A 19,207-nucleotide genomic window follows, 5' to 3' on the forward strand; every position below is an offset into this window, starting at 1 on the left:
ACAAAGGTCCTGATTTATCTTGAGTGCAGAATTATCCGACTCCCCAATGAAAATCTTAGTGAAATGTACCTACCAATAGAAAACTTTTGTATTTGTTACTTGTTGTCACATGTACCAACAGCTGGGGTTGGACATGTGATGTTAGATCAAAGAACTGATCTATCACCGTTCTCCTTGTGCAGGTTCAGAAGAAAAAAAAAAATCTAATCTATTTCAGAGGAAAAGTTCGGCTAAAAGAAAGTGTGATTGCAAAAGGGGTGGTTTAGGGTAAAAAGCCTTCAAGGGAGAGGTATAATTTGATCTTTAAGAAGATTCAGACACTGAAGAAGATATGACATGTTCTGCAACAATTAATATAAGAAATGAAAGAAAAAAATGTGCACAAACAGAAAGAGCCAACAACGTCAAATAGATTAATTAAGTACATCTGCAAACCAATACTGTAAATTTTTAAAATCTGAAAATAGCACCACAAACTAAAAAATCTAAAATATGAAAAGTAAAAAAACAATAACATGCTTGATTCAATCTTTGCTTCTGATTTTTGTCTTATGAGTAGTGTTTAATCTCAGAATTTCATCAATCTCACGAGGGCTTCCGAGATTGGATTTGTTTCCGTACTTTTGTCTCTGGATTCATGTCATATGAGAGTTTCATTCATCAATTTCATCAACCTCATGAGGGTTTCTGAGATTGAATCTGTTTCTGTACGTTTGTCTCTGGCTTAACATCTCATGAGAGTTTAATCAATTTCATCAATCTCATGAGAGTTTCACTAAAATCTTTGGATTCACATCTCTGGTTTTGTACTACTGTTGTAAGAGAATGGATATGTTTATACTTCTGAGAGATGGGCTCTAGTACTTTCCATATGAAAGCTGTGAAGCTTGCCTAATTGCCTATTTGAATGGTTTCTTTTCCAGGTTAAAAAACCAAACCAAGGAATAGAGAGGCTGGTGAAGGAGGCATAGTTCTGACCGAGAATATCTGTGAAGAGGGTTTTTTTTTTTTTTTGATAAGTAAAAAGATCAATTTTATTAAGGGAACAAATCACAATGATTACAAATGGACAAGGAGAGGTGTGAGATGCAAATTCTCACTGACAACAACCTGATTACAACTAAGCCCAACACAATCCCTTAGCACCTCTTGTTTAGCTAGAGCATCTGCCATTCCATTAGCCAAACTCCTTTCCCATTGCACTTTTTTAGTCATCTCACTAGTTAACCATTTAAACCTCTTCATGTCCTCTCATTAGTCATCTCACTAACAACGACCTCTTTATCTCCTCCCTAATCACCACCTCTTTATTTCTTGGTCTTTTCAATTCCTCCATGCACTTATTTGCTACCAAAATTTGATCTGTGATTTGTCTCCCATGAATGAAGCCCCTTGGAATTGACTAAGGATTAAGGAAAGGAATACAATTTTTAACCTTAGGGACCAAATGCTAACAATAATTTTGTAAATACTAATCACCATATTTCATCATCACCATCCAAACCTTATCCCAACTATCTGGGGTCGGCTACATGAATCTCCACATGCTTCATCTGGAATTTATAGTTGTATCATGGTGCAGCTTGGGCAGGTTAGGGTTGGGATTTTGTCAAGTTTTCAATGGACCCAAGCCCAAAATAGTGTAAAATGTGAACTTGGGCCAACCCAAGCTGCAACCCTAAGTTGTATCCCCAAAATGACAGAATTGAACTATAATTAAGCTACCATGAATACAGTATCCTACATCATTTGCTTGTAAAGCATAACCATCCAGCTTTGGGTTTGGCCATGTTTTTTTTTTCTTCAATGCCTTCAAAACTACAATATACCATTGTGAGGCAATCCAAATTTTTTGTTACAGCTACTCTAATTTTGTGTTTCCTTATCAAGCTCCCCCCCCCCCCCCGTCCCCTCTTTTTCTTTGAAACTGGTTCAAAGGAGTCGGTTTAAGGCTGGTCTACCCCCTGAACCAGGTCAGGCCCCGATACGACCCCCGTAGGGGTGTGGCTTATCGAAATTTTGAACCTTGTTCCTGGATATGTGTAAAGCTTTGGCGGAAGAATAAATAGAGAATTACCGGAAAAAATAATGAATTAAACATATACATCAAAATTATGTATACTCAAAAGATAGGAAAAAAACAGCACCGCCCATGGTTCAATCGTTCTAACATGCAAAGTTAACATCCAGAATGCAACCAAAAAAAAACTTACATTGGTTAAAGGAAACTAGTATAAACAAATTCAGAACCAAAACCAAATTACCAAATAAAAATCCATCAAATATCACATACAGATAAATGAAAGAAAAGTGAAACATCTATAATGCAATGAATAAAAATAACAAGACGGAATCAGAAATATACTTTGGTAGTGTCGAGCCAGACCGAATCGAGGGGATTGAAATCGAGAGGAGAGTAAGGACAGTCAAGGATTGACCACGCTCGGAGCTGAGTCGAAGCGAAACCGGGGATAATAATCCCCGAAAGCTTCGAGTAGTCTCCAGCGAAGCCTCCTCCATCAACGGAGTTTATTTGCAGAGCTCCAAGAAGGAGAAATGAAACGATGACGAAACCAAGCTCTCTCATTACAGCCAGGGCAGAGAGAGAGAGAGAAAGACCACTGTTATTTTCTTTTTTGATAAAAGGACCCCTGATGTTTTCTGGGGAGGAATCTAGAGACTGATCGAAAGACAATCACAGTTGGACGTTGGAACAACAAAATCGTGTTTCTTTCGTCTTCGTGTATCCGTCGGAGTTTTATTTTGTTCCGACAATGCCCTCACCTGGAAAAAGGAATAGACCAAAAGGCCACAGCTTTTTGCGGTGTGTCATGTGTGTCGTTTTTCAAACCAGAAAGCCAGAACTCATAAGGGCTTAGCGGTGTCTAACGGATGAAGGCTAATGCCTAATGCAGAGTCAGCAGCTGGACGGGTTTGATCTTTGAATCTCAAATCAGTGTCGTCAAACTGGGTGACCGGAGCTCATACCGTTTGGGTCGGAACCGGCAGAAAAAACGGTTTTTGGTTGTCATTTTTTAGTTAGTCTAAATTCCCAACACTAGGGCTGTTCATAAGAATGCCCAACCCAACCAAACTGACCAACCCAGACCGACCCAACCCAAGTTGGCCGGGTTTTAATCCGTACCGGTCGGTTTTGGGTTGGGCACATTCATAAATCAAAATCTCGGGTCGGTTTCGATTTTCTTGTGTGAAAACCGAAACCAACCCGACCCAAACCGAACTAGTATTTTACTAGTTTGGTAGTTCCTAGTTCCTAGTTTGAGTAGTTTCCTAATTCCTAATAGTCTTCTACTTTTAGACTTCCACTAGAACTAGAACTCTAGAAGGCCCATTAGGCAATTACAATTAGAATTCAATTAGGTGTCTTTTTTTTAGTTTTTTACCTAAATTAGAATTTAGAAGGTTTCTAAATTTTTATTTTATTGATTTACCTACCTAGATTTACCTAGTTTTTTACTCTAGAAGGCCCATTATTGACACTTGTTTTTACATGAAGAATTTATTGATTTTATTCTTTACTTGAATTAAATTTAGATTTATCTTGGACTCTTGAATATCAAATTATCAACTAATTCAGATTTTATTTGGCTTTGTACAGGAGCAAAATAGAAACCGACCCAACCTGACTCAAACCGACCTTGTCGGTTTGGCCTATCAATGGGTCGGTTTCGATTCCCACCTTAGCTAACCCGACCAAGTCGGGTCGGTTGGGAAAATCCTAAGAAACCGACCCAACCTGACCCGTGAGCACCCCTACCCAACACACGCTTTGGGGGTGAATTACAGACACTCACCCTTTATTTAAGGTGTAGTGACATGAATTGGGATCTACTCTTCGGTGAGCGCTCCTCGCACCGATCTCACAGTCACATCCCACGGGTGTATTGAGAACATCTTCCATGCAAATTTCTAAATAAGAATTGGAGATGTTATCAATGTGTGGCTGGAATATGTTGTAAGATGAACTCACAAAGTGCACCTCACACAGACCCATCCTACCATGTATTAGGAACATTTCTTGCCCTTTGTATTATTATTCCATGGGGAGATGTTCCCAGTACACGGTGAGATTGGACTGTGAGATTCATGTGAGGTGTGCTTTGTGATAAGCATATCCCGATTCCTGTGAGATCGGTGTGAGGAACACTCATTGAAGAGCAGATTCGGACCCTAACATTACAAACTTTTTGGATTCCAACACTTTGTAGGTTGTTTCTGTTGTTAGCATTTCATCAACTTAGTAGAGTATTTCTCTCAAATCCATGCAATAATTCCGTGGAATGCTTCATTAAATATTTCTAAAACCCCAAATTACTCTTACATTTTGTATGTATTTGTATTGTATATATTTGTATTTGTATTCCTTCCAAACTGAGTATAAAGTTCACCTTGAGAACACCTTAAAAATGGTTGGCTCATCAATGCTCTGAGAAATAATTTGTGCGTTATTTTCATGATTTTGGCCTTTGCTACCTTGACCACCAAACCCATAAGCAAAACAGAGTGCAAAGTGCTAGAATATAAAAGTGCAGGGAGGTTTTTAGCAAAACAATGTTCAGGGGTTAAGTGTTACAACGCTCCTCAGGACAAGTATTTATAATTGGGAAAATTCATGATCAAATACTCTGTATTTTAGGGGTTGTTTCAACTTTCAAGTCAGTCACCGAACTTCAAAATGTACCACTACAGTATCTTGAACTTTTAAAAACCATCCAATAGGTTCCTATGATACTATCCATTAACGAATAAGTAAAATGACAGAAAGCATTACAAGACTTGGGTGCGGCCACCCAGATCCATTGCCGCTCAATACCTCCATTTATGCCTGAAATTCTATCTCCCCTTCAATATTCCATTAAACTGCCTTTCACCACCCTTCTTGGCAGCTTTGGCATCATTGGTCAGATGTGTTCGAGCATAATCAAGGGAATAGACAAATAGAAGAGATGAAGCACCAGCTGCACCTCCTGATGCCAGGTTCCCAGCAAACCATTTCCAGTAGCCATAAGTTGAACATCCGCTTGAAGTAATACTTAAAACCAAAGTTCAAGGCCTGTGTGGGAAAGTATCTAAGGGCATTAGCAGTATTGCCTCTCCACAAGGAAACGAAGCCTTCATCCCTGATTGTTCTTCCAAAACAATCAGTGATACCCTTGTAGGGTTCAGACAGTTGGCCAGCCTTGATCATCTCATCCTGGTTCTGTATTAATAGCTTCACACGCTCAATTGGAGCAGCTGCTGTTTTGGAAACAACAGTAGAAACTCCTCCCATGAGAAAATCAATAACAAATCCACCAGATTCTTTCTCTGATGGTGCTTGCACAAAAACAGGGGATAAAGGCAGGATAGACATGTTGCTGCCTCGGCATGCTGACAGAAGAGAGCTTGAAAGCCACAATCTGTGCTGTTAATTCAGTAGTTCGGACATTATAGATCTCAGGCTATCTCCAGTTGAGTGGAAATCAGTTTTCAGGCGGAGTTCCTCCAAAAATTGCTAGATGAAGAATTTCAGACTCCTCCATCTCGGAATGAATATACTTTCTGGAGAACTCCCATGGGAGATTGCAGGGTTGCCTCTTGTAGTTCTTAACATCTCCCATAACAAATTTTCTGGTAAAAAACAAAATTACCCAACAGACAAGATCGCAATCTCTTATCCATAGAACACAGGAGTCAACAACGCTCTTGATGTAGCACAATTTGGTCACTCCTAACTGGCAGTGGCCTAGCTCCTAACTGGCAGCAAGCAGTACCTGAGATGGAGAAGACAGTGAAGGATTCCCGGGGAGTTCGCCCGGCTGGAACACTCCGATGCTTAAGTTAGAACTCTAAGAGAGAACTGCAGAGAATAGTAAGAGAGCTAAGAGTGCAGATAGCGTGAAATCGCCTTGTTCAAATTACCTTGTCCCTTGGGGATCAAGACCTTTATATACTGATGTTCTATCAAATCGGGTGTAACCGCCTTTGATCCTCTACTACAGCCATTATTCGCCAAGCTGATTCGATTGGGGCAGTCTTCTGGACTGGCAGGTGCTGCGCCATCAGACAAGAGACGTGGGAGGTGTCTGACAAGCGCGGTCTTGTCGGGTAGGAAGTTACCCGAAGGCTCCGAGTTATTCAATAGCAAGCTCCTTTGTAGCGAGCTGCCTTGAGTTGTAGCGAGCTATCTTACAGAGTTATTCTGCTGGGGTTTCAGCGAGCTCATTACGCCGAGTTTTGGCCAAGCTGTCATGCTGAGTTGTCACTTACACTGAGTCATGTCCACGTGTCACTAGGTTAGGAGGTCGGGTCAAATCACCCTCCATCAATTGCCCCCCACTCCTCGGGCTAAGGGTCCTACCCTAGCGCAGGGAGTTCATGAAGTGATGGGTGGATTTGACCTGTAATTCAAACTAGGTTGACTGTTCGCATGATATATATGCACAGGTGTCAGACAATTTGTAGACTTTTCGGGCGCCAAAACGCGCCAAACTGCATTCAATTTGGGAAGATGTGCAGCCATCTCTACTTCAGTTTTGGAGCACATGCGGCCGGCTTTATTGTAAGCCGTTGGATCTGCTTTGATTGACACCGTTGGTTTTTCTAGCACAATGGCTATAAATAGGAGGGCCCCAAGCCTCATTTTCCTTATGCCAACTTGCCTTGCATTCAGTTTTGAGGTCGCGCCTTCGCCTTGTTTGCTCAAGCTCTCCTTGTTCTTCATTGCTTTCTCAGTCCACTTTTCCGGCGAGTCCTTTACTCTGTCCAAATAATGTCTGGGTATCCGTACTACAGTGGCTTTCCCCGAGACAATAATCAAGGTGAGGTCCCTTCAAGCTCAGGGGGAGCTTGGGGGTTCCCTGAAGGGCAGGCTCTGAAAGTCTGTGAGGCCTCCAGTAACTCGGCTTCCACTTCCCGTGGTCGGGAGCCTGATAGCTTTGGCCCTTCCTCCATGTCAAAGGAGAGGCTTTAGGCCCTAGTCTCTTACTATGACCTTCCCAGGGATCTCATCTACAGCCTCCCATCCGGTAACTATCCCTGGGAGCACGACCACGATGAGATTGTGGTCTTTGAGGATCAGCTCATGGCTAGTCTTCGACTCCCTCTACATCCTTTGATAGTGGAGGTTCTTACCCATTTCAATGTCACCATAGACCAACTCCATCTGAACTCAATCCGAAATGTGGTTGGGACAATTTCTTTGTTTTCGAGTATTGTCTTCCTCTTTCCCTTGACATCTTTGCCACTATCCTTTCAATTAAGAATGCCTCCCCCGGAGCCCCTCCAGAGAGGCGCTCATATTACTTTTCCCTCGTCCTAGCTTCAAGCTCCTCCACGATCTGCCAAACAGGATCCCAACCTAGAAGCAGGGTTACTTCGTAGTTTGCAACCCCGAGGGGTGGCCCTTTCTGACCCATTGGAGGGCCGCCATTCAAGATTCGGGCGTTGAGCTGAACCCGAAAGTTTGGGAAACGCTGCAGTCTTGGGCGGGGGTAGGCTTCCTCTGTTGGGATTACTTGGCAGAGGACAAGCTCGTGCATGCCGGCTTGAGCCCTGATAGGTCAACCTTAGGTCGCCTTTTCTTTTCTTTTTTCCTTTTTTTTTTGAGCCAAACTAATGCCTTGTGATTCTTGCAACCAACATGTCTGGTGTAGATGCACGTCGCCTGCTATCGAGCAACCAGAAGCGTTAGGCGAAGAGGTCGCACCCTGACCAAGTGTCCACCTCTGGGACTGCTGAGTTCAAGGCTGCTAACTCGGCCTTTGTTCCGCCGCCAGAGGTCCCACATGTGCCCTTTGAGGGGGTAGCCACAGGAGGCGGCGAAGAAGAAGAGGTCCCACCCTAGGGGCAGTACCCTCCCGCTGCACGGTTCGGTTCCACTGTCTTCCTACAGTTTCCTATCGATAGACAGGATGAAAGCATCACCAATTTACTCGTGGCTGCGCAGAGGAGCCAGCAGACGGCCAGCAATGAGGAGGTCATGAGCTGCGCTTGGATGCATCATAGGCAACTCGCCAAGCTGACCTCGGCCCACCGCATGGTGGTAAGTGCCTGCTTCTTCTCTTTCCCCCCCCCCCTCTTTTTTCTCTTTCTCTCCCACTTACCTTGGCTTTTTATTGGCAGTTGAACTCTGCTATCCATGCCATAGCCTGTTAGACTGCCATTCACTTCCAGGACGCCATCAACCAGAGGTTGAACGTGCAGAGCCTCCAATGTGAGCTCGACCAGCTCCAGGATGATTTTCTCCAAGCTCAGAAGGGGGGTGAGGCCCAGGAGCTGCTCATTAGGGACCAAGAAGCACGAATCTCTCGATAGTCTAAGGAAAGTGTCCGTTACAAGGAGGAGTCTTCGAGGGTGGCGGTGGAGAGGGAGCTTCTTCACCAGCAAGTCCAGAGCTTGGAGTCCACGCTCCATGAGAGGACCCACAACTTCGATGCCACGGTGGAGGAAGAGTGGGATAAGGCGATGGAGGACTTCAAAGAGTCCAGCAGTTCCACGACCTCCAAGTCGAATATGACTCTAAGTCCTACCGCTCGGGGTTTAAGCTTTGTCAATGGCTGATCCAAAAGAAGTTCTCCGGCCTTAACCTTGAGGGTGTAACAATGAGAGACCTAACCTTGGAGGAGAGTGACGAGGACATGGAGGAGGTAGGGCCTTGAGGCTGGTTGCTCTCTTTTTTTCTTCTGAAAAATGATTCTCTTGAAGTGGTTACTCCCAGGCGGCTGAGCCCGATTCTCTTTTTTTCTTTTTGCTTTGCTGATGTACTCCCCCAGGCTGTTAGGCCCGGTTTCTTCTTTTTTTAGAACTAGTAATGAAATGTTCTTTCTTTTTGCTAAGTATTGTGCCATTTACTCTTTTTCCGAAGTGATTGTTTCACCCGAACTGCTAGAGCTAAGCACCTGAAGTGGGGTTTCTCAACTATTGTTACCCCTAACTGTCTCCCCGTAGTTAGTAGGGGCGATTTTATAATGTACACCGAGGTCATCAGCACAGTGAGCATATGCTCGGCCTGTATGCGCCTGAGTTACTTAGTTTAAAGTCGGTTGTCCCTAGCGGGTCCAACTTTTATATTGAGGCGGGCTATGCATCATAGACTTCACACCCAAGTTGCCTTTGGTATTAATACTTAGCCTATGTCGATGAAGCGATTAGGCCTTATACGGTATCAAGGTCTTCGTTAGCTCGGTGTTTTAGCCCTTAGGCTAGGGGAGTGACTTATGGTCCACTCTCTAAGAGTTCACCCATGTCATAGAGGCAACTAGGTCTTGTAGTGTCGAGGTCTTCGTTAGCTCGACGTTTTGGCTCTTAGGCTCTAGGAGCGACTGTAGTCCACCCCTCTTCTGGAGTTCACCCATTCCGAAGAGGCGACTGGGTCTTATAGTGTCGAGGTCTTCGTTAGCTCGGCATTTTGGCCCTTAGGCTCTGGGAGTGACTACAGTCCACTCTGAAGGGATAGGAAATCCATCACATGGACGCCTAGAGATTGCAGAATACTATTTGTTGCTTGCTGATTGTCTTGGGGATGTCTAAAAGTTGTCGGCCCTTCTTCCTTTTATAGACTTAAAGGGATCAGCTCCTAATCCCATTAGGAGTTGCTAACCCAAATCATATCTGGATTAGAAGTCCCTTCAAGACAAGTGAATCTCCCTATCACTTGCACTCATATTAGCTGGAGGGAACAAATAATTATGCCCTAGTTTGATTTAGGTCAAACCAAAGTGGCTCCCATTGACTTTCATTAAACCAAATTTCGGTGGGCCTTAAATCGGCTAGGGTTCCGCACATAACCTCTTGATGAGGTGTGGGGCCCACCACTGAGGGAGGTCATCCAATGAATAGAAGGGACACCATGGCAATGATGTGCATTCAGCCATGGTGTGCGTAAGAGCCACTGTCGAATGAGCATGGGCCAAGTACTTATGGCCCATGTACGCAGCACATCACACATTCATACATCTCATGCAGGAATAGATTGATCCAATCAATTAATTATCTGTAAGGCCCATTGGAAGCCCATTAAAATTCCATAATATTAACCATTAATATTATCTAGGTATATGGGCTGAATTAGGGTTACCCAGTTCGGCCCATATAGCTTTATCCTTTAAAATAGGTTTTTGCAGTTTTAACTATTTAAAACTGAGCCTTTACAGGTTGGGACGAATTAACCATTTAAATAAATATCAATCCTTAGGCCCATTAGTGGAAAAAATTAGGGCTGACTTTCAGCCTTGATTAAACCCTAGAATTGGTCCAAACAGTTTGAACCAATCTTGGTTCGAATGGGTCTATGGTTTGATTTTTAATTAAATCCTTAATTCAAAAAAATAATATGAAATTCAGTAACTGATAAAAGAAAACAAAAATCAGTTAATTAGGGTTGTTCGCACACTCCATCCTGCAAAACAGAGGTTAGATCACAGATTGCAGTTTCTTAAACTGCAAATCGCAGATAGTGAATCTCCCATCTATGAAATTTCCTCCTCTGCACCGCCATCTTCGATCTAAAATTAAAATAAATATAAATCCCATTTCTATTAATTATTACATCAGATCGAATGCCTATACATTGAGTCTAAAAATTAAAAAAAAATATTTACAGACCAAATGTAATAAATAAATTCAATAAACTGCAAATCTTGCAATTCTCCCTACGCAAACCAAGATTTCGATCTCCTCTTGTACGAACAGCCCACAAATCAAGAAAATTATAAACAACTATTCTAAATAATAATCAAATTTATTTAAAATTAATTTCAGATTATTTTCCCATCTGTTTTGGGAACAAATTTCCCAAAACCCACATCTGCGCAAATTGGGTAGAACGCCTTCTCCCTATTTGCGCAGGTTCAGATCTGAAACAGAATGGTTCAAGATTTGAACATGTCTCTGATACCACAGAAGGGATAGAAAATCCATCACATGGACGCCCAAGATTGCGGAATAAAGGGGGCGAATTTCAAAATTTTTTCTTTCCCTTCAACTTGGAAACGAATTCCCTATTTAGAAAATCATATTTTCAATGATCATTCTTGAACCATAAACTGAACCAGATTTGAACCCAAAGGAAGAGAGAGAGATAATACCTGATACAGAGAAACAATATCTCTCAATGGAGGTGTTCACGCCCAAGGTAGGATCCAAAATCTGCTCCCACGGAAGATGGCGCAGTGCAGGGTGGAGCAAAATCAGCAATGTTATTCTTAAGAACTTGATCCTTTCCAAAAATCACCTGGACGATTTGTGAATACAACTCCTACAAATCTTTTCTCCAAAAGATTGGAATCAAGATCCAATCTTGATTTCTCCCAAGGAATGGAGATCGAACTGCTGTAGGCGGCGGCAGTAGGAAGGAGGCGGCTAGAAAGTATTTGCAGGGTGCAGAATTCTCTCTTCTATGATCACAGCTCTAAAGACAAGACAGTTGGTTGTCTGTTGTGATGTGTCTAAAGGCTGCCGCCCCCTCTTCCTTTTATAGACTTAAAGGGATCAGCTCCTAATCTCATTAGGAGTTGCTAACCAAAATCATATATGGATTAGAAGTCCCTTTAAAATAAGGGATAATCCTTATTTTATCTACAGATTAGATCAGCCAGCTCCTAATCTAATTAGGAAGTTTCCAAATCTAAATCTCATTTAGATCTTGGATTCTCTGAGTGGATAGGGTGTGGGCCCAATCCTATTAGATGATCTTATCTCAGAATTCGCCCCTTAACGACTAATCAAATTTACCCAGTTCGAAATGGGCTTAAGGCCCATTTAGGGTTATGTATTCATTTAGCCTTCCAAACTGCTGCCCAGTTGGGTTTCCTTGTATGGCGTGGGACCAAAACATTCATCTACACATCAGCCACATGGGTTCAGCCCAACCTTTGTTACAAGGCCTGGCCGAATACACTATTATAAATAGTACACCCCCTGAAACCCATCAGATGGGCTCTATGGGCCCAACACTTACCCTAAGTGGTCCTTGGGACAAGCCACCTTGTAAGACCCAGGGATTGTGGGCAGATGCAAGATTAGCCCATCAGGTATTGTCCTCAATGGTCTTACACTTAGCCTCTCAGCCCATAATGATCATATACTGTTCGACAAGAGAGGACCTCTCCCTCGGTTGCAAGGAACAGTGTTGCACTCTCTCAAGTATGGATCCTGGGAATTAAAACCTTTTGCAAATCATTTCGAAACCATAATTTATATATATACTTTTATATCTCATATAAAATATATTTTGCAAAACAAATTTCAACGATTGAAATCGGCTGCCGGCAGTCTTGGTTTCCATCAGTGAGAGTGCATCCCCAATCATTACCTTTGTCCGACAAAGGGGCTGATCTGTCACTATGATCACCCACTCAAATGAATTCTCAAACTGTTCCAACATACCCAGGTTTTGACCCCCGCTAAGGATCTCATTGATTGATACATCAAAGACAGTCCAATCTGATACGTAGTGCAGTATCATAATCGAGTCTAGGGGTTGGGTGTAACTTTCCAGTTTTTCCCATCAATCTCCATGGTCCAGGGCAATACTGGAAATCTGGTCCAGTTCAAAGATTCAATTAATCTCACACTGTATGTGCCTAGGGTCTCACCCCGGTAGTTGAGACAAGCCACTCCAACCGACTTGGTGGCACCACAATGTCAGCCTTGTCAGGATAGGTCTCCCCAGACCGACCCACTAGCCGTGAACATTCTAAACTAACACGAGTCTCATTAAGTGTCCAGTTTAAGGGTATTACACAGAAACATAACAAGGGAACATGAATCAAATATGCACTTTTATTCATTTACAATAAACTCATAAAATACATCATTTTGATTGAAGCTAAGGGCATACAAAACTATCTAACAGACGAGCTATGCACCAACCTCGACCTACTTGATGAGGTATGGGACCTCGCATACAAAATTGTGTCAGTGACTTAGTCAATGGGTCTACCACATTCTCCGCTGATGCTACCTCTTAACATCCTCCTCCTGTTGTCACACAACAATAGAATGGGTGATGTGCTGAATTCCAAATTCAGAAATAAACACCTTCATTCATGAGGCAGCCTCACTTATGGTAATGCGTTCGGCTTGGGTTGTGGACTATGCAGTGGACCCCTGTTTGCTGCTTTTCTAGCAAAACAGCACACGATCCTATCGTCAAAACATATCCAGATGTAGACTTTTTATCATCTGCATTCGATTGGAAATCGGCATCTTTATACCCTTGGATCTGTAGTGAGCTACCATCGAATACTAGACAAAACTCTTTTGTCCTTCGAAGGTACTTAAGTATGTTTTTCATAGCAGTCCAGTGCTCCTGCCCTAAGTGGCCTGAAATCTGCTTACTACACTCTCTGCCTGAGCAATGTCAGGGCGAATGCATAGCATGGCATACATGATGCTCCCTACGGCAGAGGCATAGGGAACGTCTTTCATGCCATCAATCTCCTCAGAAGTCTTAGGAGACATCTTCTTGGAGAGAGTGACTCCATGCCTGAAAGGAATATATCCTTTCTTGGAGTTTTCCATGCTGTATCTTTTGACTATTTTGTCAATGTAGGTAGATTGGGATAATCCTATTATCCGCTTCGCTCTATCTATTTAGAGTCGAAAACCCAGGCTCAAGCACCATAACTTTACGAAGGACCAGGTCTCCAACGCGGAGGTTCCGCTTCTTGACCCTGGCATTATAGTACCGAGCTACTCTTTGCTGGTAGGCCGCAGACTTAACGTATGTGAGGTCCCATACCTCATCAAGTAGGTCGAGGTTGGTGCATAGCTCGTCTTCATTTGCCTTGTCATCATACACTTCCAGGCATAGCATGGAGACTTCGATCTCGACTGGGATGACTGCTTTAGTGCCATAAGTAAGGTTCGATAACCCCAAAGTACACTAGGTAGCTCGTCTACCCATAGATCCATTTGCTCGGTCGAGGCGTGCCTCCAGTCCGCGGAGAATAGCTCTATTGGTGACCTCCGCTTAGTCGTTTTCTTGAGGATGTGCCACCGAGGTGAAATTTTGTTGAATTCTCATATCTCTGCACCAGTTCTGGAATTTGATATCCTCAAACTGCTTAGCATTGTCAGAGATCAGTACTCAAGGTAGCCCAAAATGGCACACTATGTTCTTCCAGAAGAAGTTCTGCACATTTCGGGCTGTGATCGTTGTGAGAGGTTCAACTTGTACTCGCTTAATAAAATAATCAACTGCCACCACTAAAAACCTCCTCTGCTCTGTCATTGGTGGAAATGGTCCGAGTATGTCGATCCCCCACTGTGCAAAAGGCCACGGGCTAGTGAGATACTTCATGTCGGCGGTGGGCTGATGGTGGATGTTGGTGTGCTTCTGGCACTTGTCGCACTTTCTGACGAGCTCGATCGCATCTGCCTTCATCGTTGGCCAGTAGTATCCCTGTCGTAGTGCCTTCTAGGTGAGAGCCCTACCCCCCAAATGCCTACCGCATAGGCCCTCATGAGTGTCACGGAGCACGAGCTCGGCCTCGGAAGGTCACAAACAGCGCAGATAGGGGAGCGTGTAAGATCTTCGGTACAACCGTTCGTCTATCATGACGTATTTGGCCGCCTAACGCTCTACCCTTCTGGCGGCATTGCGATCTGTAGGGAGGGTCCCGTGTAGCAGGAAGCTCACGAGTGGATCAATCCAGATCGACTTTGCTTGAACGACAGGAGTGACCTCCTCTGCCTCCCCGAGAATGCTAGGCCAAGGTAAGTTCTCTATGTACATGGTTCTCATAGTGTTATCACTAGTTCTGGCTAACCGCGACAGGGCGTCGAACTCAGCGTACTTTGATCTCAGGATTTGCTTGATGAAGTGTGACTGGAAGTTGAGCAGAGCCTCTCTTACTTTGGCTAGGTAGGCGATCATAGTTGGCTCGCGGGTTTTGTATTCACTTGTAACTTGGTTAACCACCAGTTGAGAATCACTGCAGATGACAATGTGTTTGGCTTTCACTTCGTTTGCTAGAACCAGCCCGGCTAGTAATGCTTTGTACTACGCTTTATTGCTGGACGTCGCAAACTCAAAGGGTAGCGCATACTCTAGTTTCACCTCACTTGGCCCATACAAAATGATTACAACTCCATTGCCCTGTTGGTTGGATGAGCCATCTACGTGAAGGATCCATGGCTCCTCATCCCAGCTCGAGTTCAATCTAACTAGGAGAGAAGCCGCACTGGTTGCTACTTCACGGTGATCGAGCTAAACCGGCCTGGGGACTTCGGTGTTGAAAGTACATTCAGCGACAAAGTCGGCTAAGGCTTGGGCCTTGATAGCAGTTCGTGGCTTGTACTAGAGGCCCACTTTGTCAACCTACCAAAGACCTCAGGCTTGAGTAAGACTTGCCTCAGAGGCTTGTTGGTGAGGATGACAACAATATGAGCTTGAAAATACAGGCGAAGCGTCCGAGTTGCAATAACTAGAGCATACGCCAACTTTTAGATCTTTGGATATCTCGTCTCTGCTCTCTGCAACACTTTGCTAACATAGTAGATAGGTCGTTGGACTCTATCTACCTCTCTTATTAGTACTGAGCTCACCGCTTCGTTACTTGCAGAGAGGTACAACTCCAAAACATCACCCTCCTCGGGTCGGGTTAAGACAGGGATACTGACGAGGTACTTTTTGAGCTCATCAAATGCGAGCTGGCATTCTTTGGTCCATTCAAAGCCTTTTCTTTTAATCGTCTTAAAGAAAGGCAGGCAACGATTTGCCGATTTGGACATGAAGCGGCTCAGAGTGGCTGTCCAGCCATTCAACCTCTGAACCTCCTTCAATTTTCACGGTGGTCTCATATCAAGCATGGCCTTAATTTTCTCCGGGTTTGCCTCAATGCCGCGCCGGTTAATGATGTACCCTTGGAATTTACCCAAGGTGACACCGAAAACACACTTGTTTGGGTTTAACTTCATATTAAATTTACGCAAAATCTCAAAAACAGAATGCAAGTCATGTATTAAGTCATTTGATAACTGAGCTTTGACGACCATGTCGTCTACATAGCATTCTATTTTCTTGTTGATCAACGACTCAAAGAATTTATTTACAAGTCTCTGGAATGTTGCCCCTGCATTTTTCAATCCGAAGGGCATGACCTTGTAGCAGTATAGGCCGAGCTCAGTTATGAAGGTTGTCTTTTCTTCATCAGCAGGGTCCATCTTGATCTAGTTGTAGCCCGAATAGGCATCTAAGAAGCTCAGCAACTCATGCTCTGAGGTCATGTCCACCAGACGGTTGATCCTGGGGAGTGGTAAGCAGTCCTTTGGGCAAGCTCGGTTCAAGTCGGTATAATCGACGCACATGCACCATTTACTGTTAGTTTTTTTACCAGAACGAGGTTGGCCACCCAGCTCGGGTAATGGACTTCCCTGATAAAGTCGGCTACGAGGAGCTCCCGACCTCCTCGTTAACTGCTCTCCAACGCTCTAGGGCTAAGTTGTGCTTCTTTTGTCTAATGGGCCTAACTACAGGATCAATATTCAGTTTGTGAGTGATGATGCTAGGGTCTATGTCGGGCATCTCTACCATGGACCATGCAAAAATATCTAAATTTTCAAGTAAAAAACTTACCAGTTGGGATCGCAGAGGCCCCTCGATTGAAGCGTCAATCTGGAGTGTCCGAGCTAGGTCCTCTGTCGAAGTTGGGATGAGGACAGTCTCTTCTGTGGGTGCAGCTTGCTCCTTGCACTGCTCCACAGGTCGCTCCAGCTCGAGGTCGTCTGCCACCTTGGCTTTCCCTTTGAGGGTGGCGACGTAGCATTTGCAAGACTCAAGTTGATCGCCTCGCGCCTCCCCAACTCCAAAGTCCGTAGGGAACTTCATCGCCAGATAGTAGGTGGAGACCACCGCACGTAGGGCGTGGGTGATGGGTTGACCTGTTATGGCATTGTATAGGGAGGGAGTCACGACCACCAAGAAGTCATGGTTGAGTCTCACTATGCTAGGCCAACTGCCGACCTCAACAGGTACAGTAATTCTCCCCAAAGGCCTGACTTCTGCTCCGCTGAAGCCCACCAAGGGAATATTTGCAGGCCTGAGGTTGCTTTCTTGGACCTGGAGCTTGTCAAACGTCGCTTTGAAAAGAATGTCTGCCGAGCTGTCGGAGTCGACAAGGACACGCTTGACTTTGAAGTCGTTGATCCTTATCTTTGCGACGAGCGCATCATCATGGGGGTAGTGGACTCCGCGCGCGTCATTCCGTGAAGAAGATCAGGTTTTCCGTTCTTGGCCGCTTCAAGGGGTTTTGGTCTTCCCTTTTGACCTTGTAGGCTGACGTCTGAGTTGCAGCCGAGGTGCTGCCTGTGACGATTGATCCTTCGACGATCACATGGATAGTCCCCTGAACTGGTCTTTCTTCCAGGGGCTGCCTTTGTGGCTATTCTGCTTGCTTGCTAGCTTCTGGAGCATCTCTACTTTGCTCCTCCTGCCGACTTGCATTTTATTTTTATTATTATTATCTTATCTTTTATTATTATTATTATTATTATTATTATTATTATTATTATTATTATTATTATTATTATTATTACTAATATCCATGATGGATGAGCTCCTCTATCTCATCGCAGTGGTTTTTACAACTCTCGATACTATGATTGTGATTTTTATGAAAGCTACAATATAAATTTTTATTCCTTACATTAAGGTCCCCTTTCAATTGGGGTGGCCACTTCACGTACAGGGTGTCCTTGATCGCCATAAGGATCTCGGCTCGCTTCGCATTTAGGGATGTGTAGTATGTCCTCTCTACTGGTGGAGCTCAAAAAGGATGACCTGGCCTTGCCCCCCGAGCTAGGTCTTTCTTCTTCTTACTGTCCCCTTGGGCTGGGGACTCAGCTTCCCTTTTTCTTTCTTCAGGGACCTGCTCACCCTTCTGGTTGATTTCCTCCTCCATTCCTATAAACTGGCCCGCGAGCATGAGGAACTCGGTTACCGTCTTGGGCCGATTAACCACCATGTGCCACTTAAATTCTTTGTGCGTGATGCCTCTCTTGGTCGCGGTGAGCCGAACTGTGGGGTCCAAGTCGGGTATCTGTAAACAAGCATTGTTGAACTGCTTGATATAACTTTGGATAGATTCTCCTTCCCTCTAGACTATGCCAAGGAGGCTCTCTTGGGTCCTCAGGCACCGCTTGCTGATGACGAAGTGAGAAGTGAAAATTTGCACGAATTGCGCCCAACTTCTTATTGATCGGGCGCAAGGTTCCTGTACCATGTACGAGCTATTCTTTTGAAAGTGGTGGAGAAAGCCACGCACATGCAAGACTCACTAGCCCTTGCCAAGTGCATCTATGACTGAAAGGCGTCTACATGATCATTCAGGTCGAACGATCCGTCATATTTACCCAGGGGAGGCAGTTTGAAGTCCTTGGGCATCGGGACGACCAAGAGTTCTGGAGACAGAGGGGATGGTACAGAGAGGAGTGGAGTAGCTTTCACCTCTCCCAAGCTTACCTCTTCCTTACCCTTGAGCTCAGACAGGTTGTGTGTTGTAGTTCGGCGAGCTCGACGACATCTCTGCTACTTCTTTGCGGGCTCCGCATTGGTGCTACTGGCCTCTGTTTTGTTGGGCACAATTTTAGCAGGGAGGGGGACGGGCTGCTAGTGATGGCTGGGGATAGAGGGATCTTGCCTGGAGTCTGCGGCCAAGACTTCAAACTGATTCTCCACAAGCGGGGCCATGAACTCAAAAAGTTGAGGTGATGCGGGCCTGGTAGGTTGGGAGGGTCCCAACCTGACTATGCGCGGCGAGTAAGGGGTAACAGGTCTTTCCTTCCTCCCGTGGGATGAGACTTGACTCTTGAGAGGATTCTGGGTCTGAGAGGTCTCTCTCTGGCGAGGACGCTCGTTTTGGCAGCGAGGCCGAACTTGTTGAGCGGCTAGATGTCTAGGAGGAAGCAGCTATTGGGTCTGAGGCAACGGAGGAAACTACTACTGATAGTGATGCTAAGAAACTTGGTGCAGCACTTGCTGCTAATATAGTTGGAACTGTTGGACCTGTTGCATCTGAGTTTGCATGGCTTGCATGCATTGCACTAGGTCTTCAAACTGATTTTGAGAGGCCATGGGAGGAACAAGAGAGGGTTCAGTAAAGGTCGTTCCAACTATGGAAGGGAGTGGAGCGTTCACGGGTGCCATTGTTTGAGACACATTTAGGATGGGAACTCCATCCGTAGAGAGGGGGATGGTGAACTA

At 44.5% G+C, this 19,207-nt stretch overlaps 1 protein-coding gene across 32 annotated transcripts in view; it reads right to left on the bottom strand.

Annotated features, from left to right (window-relative positions):
• PSAT1 (phospholipid sterol acyl transferase 1) overlaps positions 1–2,913 on the bottom strand; it is a 123,296-nt gene extending 120,383 nt beyond the window's left edge. For 9 of the 32 annotated variants that reach the window (XM_088959270.1, XM_088959321.1, XM_088959278.1 and 6 more), the window contains exon 1: positions 2,366–2,732. In XM_088959270.1, coding sequence (XP_088815396.1) covers positions 2,366–2,587 — 222 coding nt within the window. In that variant the 5' untranslated portion in view covers positions 2,588–2,732. Of the gene's footprint in view, positions 1–2,365 lie in introns of all 32 variants that reach the window. The other 23 variants (XM_088959294.1, XM_088959384.1, XM_088959311.1 and 20 more) reach the window with 5 other exon arrangements.
• Between the last annotated feature and the right edge of the window lie 16,294 nt (positions 2,914–19,207).

The sequence above is a fragment of the Nelumbo lutea genome, chromosome 1 (genome assembly GCF_056320005.1).
Source record: "Nelumbo lutea isolate HS-2025 chromosome 1, American lotus-T2T, whole genome shotgun sequence".
Classification (NCBI taxonomy): domain Eukaryota; kingdom Viridiplantae; phylum Streptophyta; class Magnoliopsida; order Proteales; family Nelumbonaceae; genus Nelumbo; species Nelumbo lutea.